The sequence below is a fragment of the Drosophila ananassae genome (genome assembly GCF_017639315.1).
Source record: "Drosophila ananassae strain 14024-0371.13 chromosome 4 unlocalized genomic scaffold, ASM1763931v2 tig00000054, whole genome shotgun sequence".
Classification (NCBI taxonomy): Eukaryota; Metazoa; Arthropoda; class Insecta; order Diptera; family Drosophilidae; genus Drosophila; species Drosophila ananassae.
Window position 1 is genome coordinate 5,841,815 of NW_025319037.1, and position 17,646 is coordinate 5,859,460.

A 17,646-nucleotide genomic window follows, 5' to 3' on the forward strand; every position below is an offset into this window, starting at 1 on the left:
TGCTTATATATAAAAAAGAAAGACCCCTGATTCTATCTGGGGACTAAATTGTGTCCACCAGCCACACTTTAGTGATTCCCAATTTTTTTACTTTCGTCCTAATTTCTCCTTAACCAAATGACTTTTGGAAAATGTTTAGACAAAACTTATCTAATTAAAACAATACCGTTCGATTGGTGTATAATTCATTCAGATCGGATACCTACAGGAAGTTTTTAATTCTTCGCCTATGTATAGAGTCTCCTCGCGCACACCAAGTTGGTCAAAAATTACACTATTTTTATACTTTGGTCGTTTGTTAATTCCAGAGATTTTTTTAGGAACGTTGAAATGTAAGCGTTAAAGTAAATTCTGGCTGACTAAATTTCCATAAATGAGGTTATGTAGGAAAACTATACTTATCATTTCACGATTTGTTAAGATCATTAATAAGTTATACTTTATAGAAATATGGTCGGCTAATTTAAGTTTTAAATTTAAAAGGGTTCCAAGATCGTTAACCATAACTAATTTTTATAGGGCATAGCTTTGCAGACTTGGCCCGCCCAGGACCTAAGTTCCTAATCGTACCATTAATATTCATGCTTACGTGAATACCTTTTAATCAGTCGCAGATAATGCGTTGAAGTGAGCAGGTCGATTTCACGTTGTGCCAAACGAACACTTTGAAAAATTACATTACAAATATTTTTTTACGAATCGCCATGAGAATCTCCTTGACTTATTTTTAAGGTATACAATTTTCTAAGGATTAAATTATATCCCAATAAAATGATTTAGATTCACGCGTGCAATTTTTTTTAGTAAGTTTTTTAGATTTAATTATGTTATAAAAAAATAAAAATGTTATTAAATAATTATATGTATGACCAAAATATTTTCATACGCACAGCACTCTTTGACCCAATCAGTGCATCACATCGATTTACTCACCACTCTCTCACTTCTTTTTTGCGCTCTTTGTGCACACCCCTGTTCTAAGACAATCCCATAGACCAGTGGTTCCCAAAGTGGTCCAGGTGGACCCCTAGGGGTCCACGGGAGACTGGACGGTGGTCTACGTTGGGTGTAACAAAAAATGGGGGTCTACACTTTGTAAGCGGATATGCATGAAAATTAATTTGGTTTCGATAGTGAAGAACTAAGATATTGGCTTGACTTCTCCTATCAATATAGGCAGATAATATTTTGAGAAGCTCAGCGACTGTTACTTGTAAAACCCTGTAAAATTGTAAAAATTTGTTCCATATTCAGTACAACGCGTCGAGACTTGTCGTCGACGCGCCGCTGCCGGCAACCGTCCCGTCCGCAATACTTGTTCAAACGTGTAAATGAATTCATAATCAATTTTAAAGCAGACGTCGCCTATTTGACAGATTTGTTTAAAAAATTTAATGACCTCAACTTACAATTACAAGGGGACAGCCTTAATTTAATAAAAACAAAGAGTGTAATTTCAGCTTTTATTGGTAAATTGAAGTTTATGAAGGGAAATATTGGTCGGCGCGAATTTTCACAGTTTTCAAACTTATCGCAGGTAGAATGCCTTGATGAAGATATTCAGACATACATTCAACATTTGATTGCCCTGCATGGTGATTTTAAAACTAGATTGGAAGACATTCTGTCGATGGAAATACCACCATGGATCATAAATCCATTTGATGAAACAGAAGTGGAGAATGTGATATTACAAGAGGAGCTACTCGAGCTCAGCACTAATGAGGAGCTGAAAGTGACATTTAAAAAAGGGTATCAAAAATTTTGGTTGCAGGCAGAAATACCTAAAAAACATCCTGGACTGTGGGCAATCACGCAAAAGCTTCTCATAGCGTTTCCCTCATCATATCTCGTCGAAAAAAGTTTTAGTGCCGTTAAAAACTTATTGACAAAAAAAAAGGAGCAGATTGAATATCACAGAACGGGGAGATTTGCGGTTATTTCTTACAAAACTCAAGCCAAATATTGATAATTTGCTAACCATACATCAAGCACATCCATCTCATTAAAATTATATATATTTTTCTTAATTACCATTGTAGAAGTTACATTACGTTATAAGTGTCCAATTTTGATAACATTACGACTGTTATAACAATAATAATTATTAGTGTAATAATTTTAATATTTGAATAAATATCTACAACACAAGGATATACCTACTTCTTTTTGAAACTTAGTTTTGACGTTTTTTAATTAAAATTTGTAAAAATTGATTGGTACTTGTGCTATGAGCTACTTTTTCGATTGGCTAACTCTTCTTTTTTGACATGCGTTCGCAGCACAATCAATTAAAATTTAAAATTTGTTCAGTCGACTTTATTATCAAATGATTAAAACCCTATCAAGCAATAAATTTTAACCTTTTTTTCCAAAACTGTTGATTCGTCGTTGATTACAAAAATTGATAGTTATTTAGCTGCAGGGGGTCCACCGGATCCAGCCAAGTTTTGAAAGTGGCCTATGAGAGAAAAGAGTTTGGGAACCACTGCCATGGAGTAACAAGAAAGGAAAGCTAACTTCGGGCGGAGCCGAAGTGGATATACCCTTGCAGTTGGGTCGCAGTCCGCTAGGTGGCGCCACGCATCTTAGATTATTAGATATATAGCGGATCGTATATAGTCGGCCGATACTTATGAAATTTGGCATATTGAATTATTTTGCCCAAAGAGTAATCTGTACCAAGTCCCATCTTTCTAACTTAAAAAACACTCCGATCGATTAATTCCGATCGGTCTATGACATAGGATATAGGATATATAGGACATATAGGATATAGTCAACCGATCCTTATGAAATTTTGTACATAAGAAATTTTCAAATATATACATGTGTGGAAAGTCCCAACCCTCTAACTTAAAAAACACCAAAGTTATGGCATTTCCGATCAATCAGTTATATGGTAGCTATAGGATATAGTCGACCAATCCCGGCTTTTCCGACTTATATACTACCTGCAAGGAAAAAAAGGATGTGTGGAAAGTTTCAACTCCATAGCTCCAAAACTGAGAGACTAGTTTGCGTAGAAACCGACAGACAAACAGACAGACAGACAGACAGACGGACATGCTCATATCGACTCAGGAGGTGATCCTGATTAAGAATATATATACTTTATAGGGAATATATATACTTTATAGCGGAGATGTCTCCCTCACTGCGTTGCTTTTTGACCAAAATTATAATACCCTCTGCAAGGGTATAAAAACGCAGCCTGATTAGGGCTGGAGCACTATTAATTTTTAAGACTTGGAGAATCAAGTACCTCAGAAGTAAATCAGAATATTTAATTTTTTGAAAAATTGCAACTTTAAATAATTTTAAAACGGGAGGGTGGCATTTGAAAATATTGGTGGGCATTGCCTTTTACACTATTGGAAAACGATTTCAGTAGTTTTTACTACTAGTTTGCTCACAAGCTAAAAAAAAAAATGTCCCATCAAATATACGCATCCATGTATGTGTACGTAACACCAAGCTTCACAGGTAGCTGCACAAAATTGGTAGCTGCACATATAGGACTATATCTTAAGTTAACGAATTTTTCCAGATAGTAACAAACATGTCTCATTTTTTTCAGGATTGCCAAGAAAAATATAGTGCAAACAGACAACCAGACAAACTGCCTTCATTTGGAAAAAGCTGTATAAATTTCTTAAATAACTTCTGAAAGAAATCGGATCGGGTATGTTGAGGTACCTATCGACGCGTGTTTAGGACGGTAGAAAGCCAATATAGAAAAATATTTTATGTGGGGACTAAAATGTCTCCACCAGCTCCAATTAAGTGATTCACATTTTTTTTACTTTCACCCTAATTTCTCCCAAACCAAACGACTTTTGTAAAATGTTTGGAAAAAAATTATCTAATTATTGGTGTATAATTCATTCAGATCGGGTGCCTACAGAAATTCGTCACCTCGAAAGGCAGATCGTCACCTCGTTGACTGCCGTTCACAGTGATATGACAGCTATAGGATATAGTCGGCCGATCCTTAGGAAATTTAACAGATCGGATTAAATTGGAATGAAGTCAGAATTGAAATGGAGCCCGGAATTGGAATGGAACCCAAAATGGAGTCGGTAGAAAGTTGCATCTATCTAGCTTAAAAAACAACCAAGTTATGCCAATTCCGATCATTCTATGAAAGCTATAATCCTTATGATTAATTAATTTGTACATAAGATATTTTGGCCAAATACATGTGTGGAACATGTGTGGAAAGTCCCAATCCTCTAACTTAAAAAACACCAAAGTTATGGCATTTCCGATCAATCAGTTATATGGCAGCTAAAAGATATAGTCGACCGATCACGGCCGTTCCGACTTATATACTACCTGCAAGGAAAAAAAGGATGTGTGCACAGTTTCAACTCGATAGCTCTAAAACTGAGAGACTTGTTTGCGTAGAAACCGACAGACAGACAGACAGACTGACATGCTTATATCGACTCAGGAGGTGATCCTGGTCATAAATATATATATTTTATAGGGTCGGAGATGCCTCCTTCACTTCTGACCAAAATTATAATACCCTCTGCAAAAGTATAAATATCAGTTTTTCTCTGAGTGAGACCTTTTAAATGAAAAACCGAATCCAAAGGTTTTTTCCCGACATTTTGTTCAAAGGGTTCATAATTGAGACTTATTTTTTAACTTTGGTGTTTTTTGAGTTAGAGGGTTGGGACTTTTTACACATGTTATATAAGATTGTCAAAAAAGTCTTGCTGAAGTTTTATTGAATTTTCAATTGTTCATAAAATTGGTTATAATAACGCGATTTAAATCAATTATGCGCCGTTTTGTTCGATGAGGAGTTCCCAACGAAATGCCTACTTCATAATGCCCTTCTTATAGAAGCTCGCTTCCCTATTGGCAAAAAACTCGGAGAGCCAATTTTCACAGGACTCTCTTATGGCCAACTTCCGACTACCAAGCTCATTCGCCATGGACAAAAATAGGTGGTAATCACTTGGTGCGAGATCCGGACTATACGGTGGATGCAAAAGAACCTCCCATCCGAGCTCCCGGAGATTCTGGCGCTTAACTAAAAATGTGTGTGGCCTGGCGTTGTCCTGGTGGAAGACAATTCGGCCTCTGTTGATCAAAGATGGCCTCTTCTGCATGAGTGCTGCATTTAAGCGGTCCAGTTGTTGGCAGTACAGGTCCGAATTGAGCGTTTGGCCATAGGGGAGCAGCTCATAGTGGATGATTCCCTACCAATCCCACCAAACCACAGAAGAACCTTCCTGGCCGTCAATCCAGGCTTGGCCACAGTCTGGACAGTTTCACCGTTTTTCGACCACGACCATTTGCGCTTCACGTTGTCGTAAGTGATCACCTTTTATTGCCAGTCACCATCCGTTCAGAAGAAATGCACATGCATCCATACGGTCAAAAATTTTTCAAAAAGTTTTTTTTTAATCAAAGCTTCTTCAAATGGTTTGGTTTGGCCAAGATATCTTATCTTTAACATTTCATAGGGATCGGCCGACTATATCCTATAGCTGTCATAGAGAGATTGAAATTGGTATAAATTTGGTGTTTTCTAAGTTAGAAAGATAAGACTTGGTACAGATCCAATTTTGGGCAAAGTATTCCGATTTGAATAATTTCATAAGGATCGGCCGACTATAGCCTATAGCTAGAATATAACTAAATGGTCAGAATTGGTTTAACTTTTTGGCTTTTGAAGCTAGAATGATAGGACTTTCTACGGATTTCATAACTTAATCCGATCTGCCAAATTTAATAAAGATTGGCCGACTATATATTATAGCTGCCATGTAACTGATCGATCGGAAATGGCACAACCTTGCTATTTTTAAAGATGCTTGGGATTGTTTTAAACATTTTTATTACGAAATTGATTTGAGGGTGAAATTCTCATAAGGATCTGCCAACTATATACGATCGGATATATATATTATTATATAAGCTGCTATATAACTGCAAGGGTATTTCAACTTCGGCTCCACCTGAAGTTGGCTTTCCATTCCATTCTTAACTCCCTAAAATCTGTCCAAATAACTTTTTCATTGAGACCAGGTAATTGCCCAAATGTGTCACTTAACGGCTCGCCAATGCCACAAAGTACCTGTGTCAAGTATCTGGGCTTGCATCTCGACCGCAGATTAACATGGAAAAATCACATTAAAGCCAAATGTTAGCAACTTAGACTTAAAACACTAAAAATGTCCTGGTTGATAAGTCGAAAATCGGAAACCTCATTGGAAAACAAAATTCGCCTCTACAAAGCTATATTAAATCCTGTTTGGACTTACGCTATACAGCTTTGGGGAACTGCTAGCAACTCAAATATTCAGATACTACAGCGCTACCAGTCAAAAACTTTGCGACAAATTGTCAATGCTCCTTTTTATGTAACTAATGCAAACATCCACAAGGATCTCAATATCCCAACCATAAGAGAAGAAATAAATAAAATTACTAAAAAATATATCGACAGACTCCATAATCATAAAAATAATTTAGCCTTAAGCCTAGTAGATAACAGCTTATCATTAAGAAGACTAAAAAGATACCACATATTAGATCTCCCAGATAGATAAATTCAACTAACAGAAACGATGTTGTATATAATAGCAGGGTTCACTGGAAAACTGCTATTCCTGTTATTTAATATTAATTGTAAAATTTACTTATTGTTTATAAAAACAGATTGTAAATAAATGAAGAGTTCAAAAAAAAAAAAAAAATTCCGATCAAACAGTTATTTTGCAGTTTTAGGATATAGTCGCCCGATCCCGACCGTTTCGACTTATATACCTTATGCTTTGCGAAGGATGTGTGCAAAATTTTAACTTGAAAGCTTTAAAATTGAGAGACTAGTTTGCGTAGAAACAGACAGACGGTCAGACGAACAGACGGACATAATTATATAGACTTAGGAGGTGATCCTATATATACCTATAACCTATATATCCTATATATAGGTGAGAATATATATACTTTAAAGGGTTTGAGATGCCTACTTCACTGCGTTGCACACTCTTCACAAAAATTATAATACCCTCGCCAAGGGTATAATAATATACAAATTTGAAACAAAATTTACCTGCGCATCATTAATAGTCTTTTTTGCCAAATCTTATAACTCTATCTCTCGAGATACTTATTATAATAGTCACTGAGATCCACGCATTTATACGGACAGATGAACATCGATTTAGCTGTTGATGCTGATCAAGAATATTCATAAATACATATATATATACATTCACACTCATACTATATCTTCACGACTATAATATTCTACGAGTACTGGGTATAAAAAGATGCTTTTAGCTCACATTTTTCAGCTAGAAATTTTAGCTCATTCAAATTTAAATCATTTAAAATTTTTTTTGTATAAGTTTCCTATGCAGTACCAGTTAACTTATGTTTTTTTTTAACTTATAAGTTTGCTTCTTTGCACCCACTTAAGCCATTTCAAGCGTTATTTACATAAAGCATTTATATATACATATGTACATATATCGATTCGGCCAAAATGAAAAAAAAAACACGGAAGGAAAGCTAACTTCGGGCAGAGCCGAAGTTGATATACCCTTGCTGTTAAGGTTGTGCCATTTCCGATCGTTCAGTTATATGGCGGCTATCGGATATATAGTCGGCCGATCGTTATGAAATTTTGCAAAACAGATTAAATTGCCCAAAATGGAATCCGTAGAAAGTCCCATCATTAGCTATCTTAAAAAACACCAAAGTTATGCCAATTCCGATCGTTTTATGAAAGCTTTAGGATATAGTCGGCCGATCCTTATGAAATTTTGTACATAAGATATTTTGAAATCATAATACAAGGATCCTAATGCAAGGATATAATTAATAATATTTAATTTAGAAATAGTGTAAGGATATTTTTAAGTGCCCTTGCATAACGACTCCAAAGACAGCTTACTTGGACCAATGAAAAGAATGCTTAAGAAATTCGAGAGGAAAAGACGACGGAGGAAAGAATATCTTTAGGCTCTCATTGTCTACCTTTGCAAGCATATCATGTTTTGCATATAAGTCCGAAACACCCTGAATATGTGGGGAGAAGCATACGCAATTATCAACATCTAAAGACGAGTGGGCGAGGGTATGAGTGGGGTGGGAGTTGTTGGGAGAATTGTATAAAGGAAAGGGTGATAAGGGTGTGCTGCAATCCGGTCTGGCTTCAGATTGATGTGGCGTTGGAATGAGCCAGTTTGGTTGGTGTGGTGCTGTATGAAACGGCGGCGGTGCGCTAACTGTTTGTTGTGTCTCTGCGCGTTTCTTGCCTGCTCGATGCTTTGTGGTTAGGTGCTATACCTGCGGTTCGGTCCGGCATGGTGCTTCGCATCTGATATGGGAATCTCAGACTGAAGTTTATAAGTTTCTTTCTCTGAATGTAAGCATCGAACCAAAGCAAAGAAAAGACTACCCAGAGTCTGCCCTCGGAACATCGCTTAAACTGGAGACTAAGGTTAAAGCTACCTTGAAGTAAAGTGTGCACGTCACTAATTGCAAATTCGATGGATACACATAATCGTTTTTGCATTCTTAAGTAATTTGTAATAATTTCCTTAAGGGTCAGCGTCAGCGTATAAATCGCACAACGCATTTAAGGTGCTGCAAAAACAGGATGAGGGAAAAGGAAAGAAAGAATTTACGTGAAGATGGGTTAAGGAAGACTCAGGGGCAAAGACGATTATTATCGAAAAGTGAAGCAATGAAATTGAACCGAAATCAGTGCTTAATGATGAGTTACGAAAGAACGAGCTATTTTTTATTTCGTGTGTGTTAGCTATATATTTATGTATATGTTATATATGCATATTGGTATATATATCATTAAAATAATCTCCTATCTTACATATGAAATTTATCAGAATCAGAACAGAAAACGTATTTTATTATGTGTTTTTATACCCTTGCAGAGGGTATTATAATTTTGGTCAAAAGTGTGCAAAGCAGTGAAGGCCCTATAAAGTATATATATTATTGATCAGGATCACCTGCTGAGTCGATATAAGCATGCCCGTATGTCTGTCGGTTTATACGCAAACTAGTCTCTCAGTTTTAGAGCTATCGAGTTAACACTTTGCACACATCCTTCTTTTCCTTGCAGGTAGTATATAAGTCAGAACGGACGAGATCGGTCGACTACATCTTATAGCTGCCTTATAACTGATTTATCGGAAATGCCATAACTTGTGTTTTTTTTGGCTGACTATATACTGTAGTTGTCATAGAACGATCGGAATTGGCCTAACTTTGGTGTATTTTACGTTAGAAAGATGGGACTTCTATTTTAGATTCTATTTCAGACAAAATAATCCGATTTGGCAAATTTCATAAGGATCGGCCGACTATATCCTATAGCTGCCATATAACTGAACGATCGGAATTGGCATAACTTTGACTTTTTTTTAAGTTAGAAAGATGGGACTTGGTAAAGATTCCATTTTGGGCAAAATAATCTGATTTGTCAAATTTTATAGGGATCGGCCAACTATATCCAATAGCCGCCATAAAACTGAACGATCGGAAATGGAAAAAACTTAACTGCAAGGGTATATTAACTTCGGCTCTGCCCCAAGTTAGCTATCCTTTCTTGTTTTATATAAATTTTTTAAGTCACATATTTTTTTTATTATACCCTTGCAGACGGTATTATTATTTTGGTGACAAGTGTGCAATGTAGTGAAGGAAACATATGTTCGACCCTATATAGTTTATATATTCTTGATCAGGATCACCCCCTGAGTCAATATAAGCATGTCTGTCTTTTCGTCTACCTGCATGTCTAATTCTACGCAAACTAGTCTCTCAGTTTAAGAGCTATCATCTCCAAGCTGTACACACATCCTTTTTTTTATTGCAGGCAGTACATAAGTCGGAACTGCCGGGATCGGTCGATTATATCCCATAGCTTACAAATAACTTATTGATCGGTAATGCCATAACATTGGTGATTTTTTAGCTAGATGGATGGGACTTTCTACGGATTCCATTTTGGGCAACCTTATCCGATCTGCCATCGGAAATTTCATAAGGATCGGCCAACCATATTCTATAGCTGCCATGTAACTGAACAATCGGAAATGGTCCAACCATGCGTTTTTTTAGAGATTCTTGGGGCTGTTCCAAAATTTTTTGTTAAAAAATAGATCTGATGGTGAAATTCTCATAAGGATCGGCCAAGTATATACGATCCGATATATATATAATAATACAAGCTGCTACCTAACTGCAAGGGAAATCAACTTCGGCTCCGCTCGAAGTAAGTTTTCGTTTCTTGTTTTTATACCCTTGCAGAGGGTATTATAATTTTGGTCAAAAGTGTGCAACGCAGTGAAGGAGACATCTCCGACCCTATAAAGTATATATATTCTTGATCAGGATCACCTCCTGAGTCGATATGAGCATGTCCGTCTGTCCGTCTGTCTGTCTGTCTGTCTGTCGGTTTCTACGCAAACTAGTCTCTCAGTTTTAGACCTATCGAGTTGAAACTTTGCACACATCCTTCTTTCCTTTGCAGGTAGTATATAAGTCGGAACGGCCGGGATCGGTCGACTATATCCTATAGCTGCCATATAACTGATTGATCGGAAATGCCATAACTTTGGTGTTTTTTAAGTTAGAGGGTTGGGACTTTCCACACATGTTATATTTGACCAAAATATCTTATGTACAAAATTTCATATGGATCGGCCGACTATATCCTATAGCTGTCATAGAACGATCGAAATTGGCATAACTTTGGTGTTTTTTATGTGAGAAAGATGGGATTTGGTACAGATTCTATTTTGGGAAAAACAATCTGATCTGCCAAATTTCATAAGCCGACAAATTTCATTTCATCGGCCGACTATATACGATCCACTATATATCTAATAATATAAGATGCGTGGCGCCACCTAGCGGACTGAGACTGAACTGCAAGGGTATATCAACTTCGGCTCCGCCCGAAGTTAGCTTTCCTTTCTTGTTTTTTTATACTTTTATCGCAAGCATAAGGAATATTAGAAAAAATTGTAGTCGATTTTGTATATTTTTTGTATATTTTTGAGAGAATTTGTATATTTTATCTGGTTTATGAAAATTATTCACTTTTACCATAATTTTTCCGAAACCAAACTACTCTCGAACAACGATTGGAAAAAACATTTAAAACAAAACCATTTTTTATATCATTTATTCAACTTTATCTATATATATAAGTGACTACTATATAGGAGAAGTTTTGTATCCTACCTTCAGTATTTCGAGGCCATTCCGTCACTTTAAATACTTCACTTAGTCCAGGTATTTCTTGGTTTTCACTACGTCGCTGCAAGCACATGAACTGTTCGACTTGCATATGCCTTATCCCTTTAACATGCTGCATCATCGCATGCAGATTCTTAGCTGAAAAATTGCAGAGCTGACAGAGAAGAAGTTTCTCAGTTCCTTGCAAAGGCGGATGATCTTCATCAGGACTGGGACATTGTTGAACATCTGCTCCAGGGTCAAAAGAATCTTTATGCATACGACTCTGTTGGGCTATGTAAAGAAGATGCTGAAATATCATTCGCATCGTTTCATGGCGCATTTGTTGGGTATGAAGAGATAATTTCTGAATGGAATTCGTATGGAAATCACAGCAGTTGCACTTAATTTGCACAACATTAGCTAAATGTTGCTGATACTGTAGTTTTATTTCATTCCTAGGCCCGCCTTCCCTTATATGGTTAATAAAATTTAGCTTTTGCAAGTGTTTATCTGTTTTACTGTGCAGTTGGAAATTGGCCTTTAGATTTGTTTTATAATTACAAAGACGACAGATATAGTTGTTGTTGTGAATAACCATTATATCAGAAGATGTGATAGAAGAATGACGAGATCTATCTACCAACAAATGCTGATTAAGATCGTCCAAATTATTAGTACTGAAACATTCGCATATTAAACAACTATAGAACGCCGAAGGCCACATATCAGGTTTTGTCAATGAACTAGAATCACTCGTCGAATCAATAGGTGCTTCACTTGCGTGGCTGGTCCCAATTGGTATTCCAAGGCCCATATTCATTGCAGTACCAAATCCATGACCCATTTTTATTACCTTCGGTGAAAGAGAAAATGGTTCTGGTGTACTAACAGGAGAAGATGTAGGGGATTGTTTAGTGTTGACAGGATGCTGATTCTGTTGCTGATGCAAAAACTGAATCATTAGTGCTTGATTATATGCCAAATCAGCTAATGCAACCTCAGGCAAGAAGCTACTTCCAGAATTCAAGACAGAAGCGTTACTACTGCTACTTTGTTGTTGCAAAAAGTTAAACGCTTGAATATGTTTGATGTTATTTTGGAGAACGGCCATGTTGTGTGTATGTTTTTCACTAGTCATATGTATGCGCAGGTTACGGGCAACTGATGTTTCATAGCTGCAGATGTCGCAACGAAATGATGGTTTTGGCTTAGAATTGCCACTGCTTCCTAAATTTCCTGTAGCATTGGTTAATCCTGGTCCAGCTACATTGGGGTTAATGGAAACGGTTCCTATGTTGCTACTGCCTCCACTTGAAACTGGACCACATTGTATGGTAGCACTACCCGACCCATTGGGACCAGAAGTGACAGGACCGGCTGATTGAGGCGTGGTGCTAGATAGCATCAATTTTCCAGTCGCAGCAGCCGCAGCTGCAGCAGCTACCATGTTTTGTGAACTGTTAAGTTCCTGCATATTGTTCAAATGCTTGTCCGACTGCATATGTATAGATAAATTTCCCTTTGTAGTCGTCGAGTAGTTGCAAATTTCACATCGGTATGGCTTATAGCCACAAGAATACGACTCCCCACGTGCGAGTCGGGGATGCTGCTGGCCTAAAATGAAAATATTGCAAAAAAAAATTAACTACAATTTTTAGAATAGTAAAAGCGAATAAAGACCTAATAAAATGTAAAAATAAAGTGAATAACGAAAGTGATAGTACTGTATATAATAATATTTAAACTGTTTTTTTTTCTTTACCTTTTGATAAGGTAAATTTCAACCCAAACTTTATATTGTATTTAGTCTTTCGGCTCAATTTTGATTTTTAGATCAAACACTGATGGATTTTACTGAGTCTAAAACACTGTTTGCAAATGGATATCAATCGCCACAAATGCGCCAAAGATTCCGCTATTGGTTGAATTATTTAATAAGTGCGTAGATTAAACAATATTTTAAAATTGGAAAAACAAAAACAAACAAAAAATTGAAGCTTTCATCACATTTTCTTATCAGTTAGGTAGCTGCTTATATTATTATATATATGTGGAATCTTATATAGTTGGCCGATCCTTATATAAACTTTACCATCAAATCAATTTTCTAATACAAATATTAACATGAAATCTGCAGAAACTCCCTTGTCTTAAATCTGCAGAAACTCCCCCTAATCTGCAGAAACTCTCTAGCTTAAAAAACAAAAAGGTTATGCACTCATTCAGTTATATCACGGCCAAAGGTAAGTCGATCCTTATGAAATTTAGATAAGATAGACAAGATATGTTGGGAAAAAATAACACAGGCCAACAGCAAAAAATCTCCACGCATAATTTTACCTGCTCCATAACCTTTAAGCTCCCCTAAATCAAAGTCCAGAACAAAAATAGGTTCTATCACCCACAGTTTCCGCGGTACACCTAAGGGGAGAAATCGATCAAATTTTACCATATATTGAATTATGTAGGCCGTGTAATGGCGATGACCATCATTGTTTCTAGTACATATCATTTTTGAAAAGTATGTGTACCAGCTAAAATTAAAAAATGGTATCTAGCAGTTACCATATCTTTGGAATACTCATCCAAAGTTGAAATCTCAGATTTTCTACATTAATTTTTGGTCTTCTATGATTTTTCCCCAAACATTTTTCTATGGAAGATTTTTATTTTCTTATTGAAATCATACCAGTGGATCATACCAGGTTTTAATTTTGGGTTTAAGGAAAAACTCGAAATATTTTTATTGAATTCGGCCTGTGTAATTGGTCTGTGGACCATCTGTCTCAAACCGATCAATCAAAATATGGCAGCTATCGAATATATTCGACCGACACCCTCTTTTCCCTCTGTTCTGAGATATTTCCTTCACTGCGTTGCACACTTTTGACCAAAATTAGAACATCTTCTGCAAGGGTTCCAGAAAAAATTTCTTGTTTTAAAATGGCTCATTTGACGTGGAGATAGCCCATTTGATGCTGCAACTTTTGATATTTTGCCAAATTAGTTAACTTAAGATAGAGTCCTATAAGTGGAGCTATCAATTTTGTGCAGCCACCTGAGAAACTTTGTGTTACGTACACATACATGGATGCGTATACTTGATGGGAAATTTTTTTTTTTGAGCTTGTGCATGTATGTGTGCAATAAATAAAATAAATATTGAAAATATGGAGTGAAAATATCCCCTCCTGAGTCGATATGAGCATGTCTGTCGTAAACTTGTCTCTCAGTTTTAAAGCTATCGACTTGAAACTTTGCACACATCCTTCTTTTGTTTGCAGACAGTATACGAGTCGGAATGGCCGGCATCGGTCGACTATATCCCACAGCTGCCCTATAACCGATTGATCGGAAATGCCATTACTTTGGTGATTTTTAGGATAAAAAGTTGGAACTTTTCGCACATTTGGCTAAAAAATCTTATCCGGATCGGAATTGGCATAACTTTGGTGTTTGTTAAGTTAGAAAAATAGGACTTAGTACAGATTCCATTTTGGGTTAAGTAATGCGATTTGCCAACGGCCGACTATATCCTATAGCTGCCATATAACTTAACGATCGGAATTGTCATAATTTTGGTGTCGTTTAAGCTAGAATGATAGGACTTTCTATGGTTTCAATTTTGACCAATCTAATCTGTTCTGCCAAATTATGCCATAAGGATCAGCCAACTATATCCTATAGCCATCATAAAACTGAAAGATCGGAAATGGCACAACCTTAACTGCAACGGTATATCAACTTCGGCTCCGCCCGATGTTATCTTTCCTTTCTTGTTTTTGTCTACTATTAAGACGTTTGGATAAATGTTTAAAAAACATTTTTAACAGTGTAAGGCGCGTTAAATAATTATAAAGTTAAGCATTTTTTAATTAAAAAAGTTTCTTTTTAAATTTTTAACGTAAACTTAAGATATTTTAAAAAGTTATAGAAAAAAAGTTACTTATATTTTATTAACAAACATCTCAAATTTTTTCAGGATTGCCAAGAATAAAATAATGGAAACAGACAAATAGAGGGGGAACTGCCTTCATTTGAAAATTGATGTAAAAATCGAATTTCTTGAATAACTGGGAATAACTCGGATCGGGTCGGTTGAGGTACCAATTCAGTCAACATAACTCAACATTTTTTTCCTTTCACCCGGATTTCTCCCAAACCAATCGACTTTTGACAAATTTTTGAAAAAAATATCTAATTCAAACGATACCTTTAGATTGCCATATAATTCATTTAGATCGGATGCATACAGAAAATTTTTAATTCTTCGGCTATATATAGAGCCTCCTCGCGCACGCCAAGGCATGCTGTTCGTCACCTCGTGGACTGCCGTCCACAGTGAATTGATGAGTGTTAAACATTTCCGGGATGAAGTTATGGTGCGTAATAATTGATTATCAAAGTTGGTCCACCCACTAACTGGTCGCATGATGCATGTGTGAGGGCGGTTCGGACGAAGATGATATATATATATATGATATATATATAAATATATAATAATTAACCTGCTACTCATCTTTTCCACCCAAACGTTATTTAACCTTTCAAAGTATAGATTCCACAAAAAAATGTTGTGTTGCATACTTTTTTATGTTTTGGATTTGGAACTGAAATAATTAAATCCAGTAGGGAAGCAGAATTAAAAATATAACTCCTCTCAAATGTTCCTATTTTTGTTGTAAATTTTTTTTGAAGTTATAATTTAGGCATTGGAATAGTTTGGCATCCAAAAAATATTTCTGAGTCCCTTTTTTTTCTACATCAAGATTATATTTTTTGGGGGCGAAAGGAGGCGTGGCCAAATTTCGACATAAGCTTGATTTGCGTGGGTATAGGAGTCCACGTGCCAAATCTGATAGCTCTATCTCATTAAGTCTCTGTGATACACGTCTTCAAAAATATAGCAAGCCAATATGGACGCCAAAATATAAATGTCTATAACTCTTCTAAAATTTGGTCGAGATATAAATGAGCTATAAATAAAACTACCATCAAGAGTTTTCCACAAAAGTTTCCTGAATATGTCACTTTTTAGGTCGAAAGGGGGCTTGAAACAAATATAAAACAGCTACTACTATATTATACGATATAACGTCTAGAAAACGAACTTTTTGGTTTATTTATCAACTTTGACTGTCAATTGCAAGAAAAAATGGAAATGATGGCCCTGGGGGTGTTTGAATGAGGAAATGAGAAGAAATCTATAGTGTTATAATATATAAATACTTTAGCATTAAGTAATGAATTGAGTACTAAAGTATTATTCATAATGTAATTTGATTATTTATATAGCAATGGAAATTTACTTAACCGTATTAAAATAATTACCTGCTAGACAATATCCGCAAGCGCTCTCCCCATCTGGATGTTTTTCTCTCATATGGATCTCTAATGTTTCCTGATATTTGTAGTGCCAATTACACTGAGGGCATTTAAGAGTCTTGCACGAATTACGAGTGGACATTTGTACGCTGCTGTTTAATCGAGCAGAGTTCAAGAGCATTTCACAGCTATAATAAAATAAGCATGAAAAATATATGTAAAACAAGAAAAGAAGGCTAACTTCGGGCAGAGCCGAAGTTGATATATCCTTGCAGTTAAGTAGCAGCTTGATATCATATAATCTTTATGAAAATTTTAATATGAAATCAATTCATAACAAAAAGGGAGAGCTAACTTCGGGCGGAGCCGAAGTTTGCATTTAGGTATAAGCTTAATTATTATGTATCCATATATAGCGGATCGTATTAAGTTTGGCCATCATTATGAGAATTTCACTATCAAATCTTTTTTCTAATACAAATTTTGGAAACAGCCCGAAAAATCTTAAAAAATAGCAAGGTTGTGGCATGTCGATCATTCCATTATATGGCAGCTATAGGACATTGTCGGTCGATCCCTATGAAATTTGGCAGATCGGATCGGAGTTGCCAAAATGGAATCCCTAGAAAGTCTCTAACTTAAACACCCAAGTTATGGCATTTCCGATCAATCAGTTATATGACAGCTATAGTATATAGTCGACCGATCCCGTCTGTTCCGAATTATATACTGCCTGAAAATAAAAAAAATATTTTTGCAAAGTTTCAAGTCGATAGCATTAAAACTAAGAGATTAGTTGGCCTAGAAAAAGAGAGGCAGACTGACGGACATGCTTATATCGACTCAGGAGGTGATATTGATTAGGGTCGGAGATGGCTCCATCACTGCGTTGCACTTTGTTCAACAAAATTATAATAAACAAGAAAGGAAAGCTAACTTCCGGCAGAGCCGAAGTTTATATACCCTTGCAGTTGAGTCGCAGTCCGCTAGGTGGCGCCACGTATCTTATATTATTAGATATATAGCGGATCGTATATAGTTGGCCGATCCTTATGAAATTTGGCATATCGAATTACC

At 36.1% G+C, this 17,646-nt stretch overlaps 1 protein-coding gene across 15 annotated transcripts in view; it reads right to left on the reverse strand.

The window, feature by feature from the left end:
• The window catches only part of LOC6501786 (zinc finger protein 2), a 73,753-nt gene that overhangs the window by 30,067 nt on the left and 26,040 nt on the right, over positions 1–17,646 (reverse strand). For all 15 annotated transcript variants that reach the window (XR_004311342.2, XR_004311341.2, XR_006507857.1 and 12 more), the window contains 2 exons: positions 16,576–16,757; positions 11,248–12,858 (listed from right to left, as the gene is read on the reverse strand). Coding sequence is in view for 11 of the 15 variants with exons in the window: in XM_032455857.2 (XP_032311748.1) it covers positions 11,248–12,858; positions 16,576–16,757 (1,793 nt within the window). In the remaining 4 variants the exon portion in view is untranslated. The remainder of the gene's footprint in view (positions 1–11,247; positions 12,859–16,575; positions 16,758–17,646) is intronic.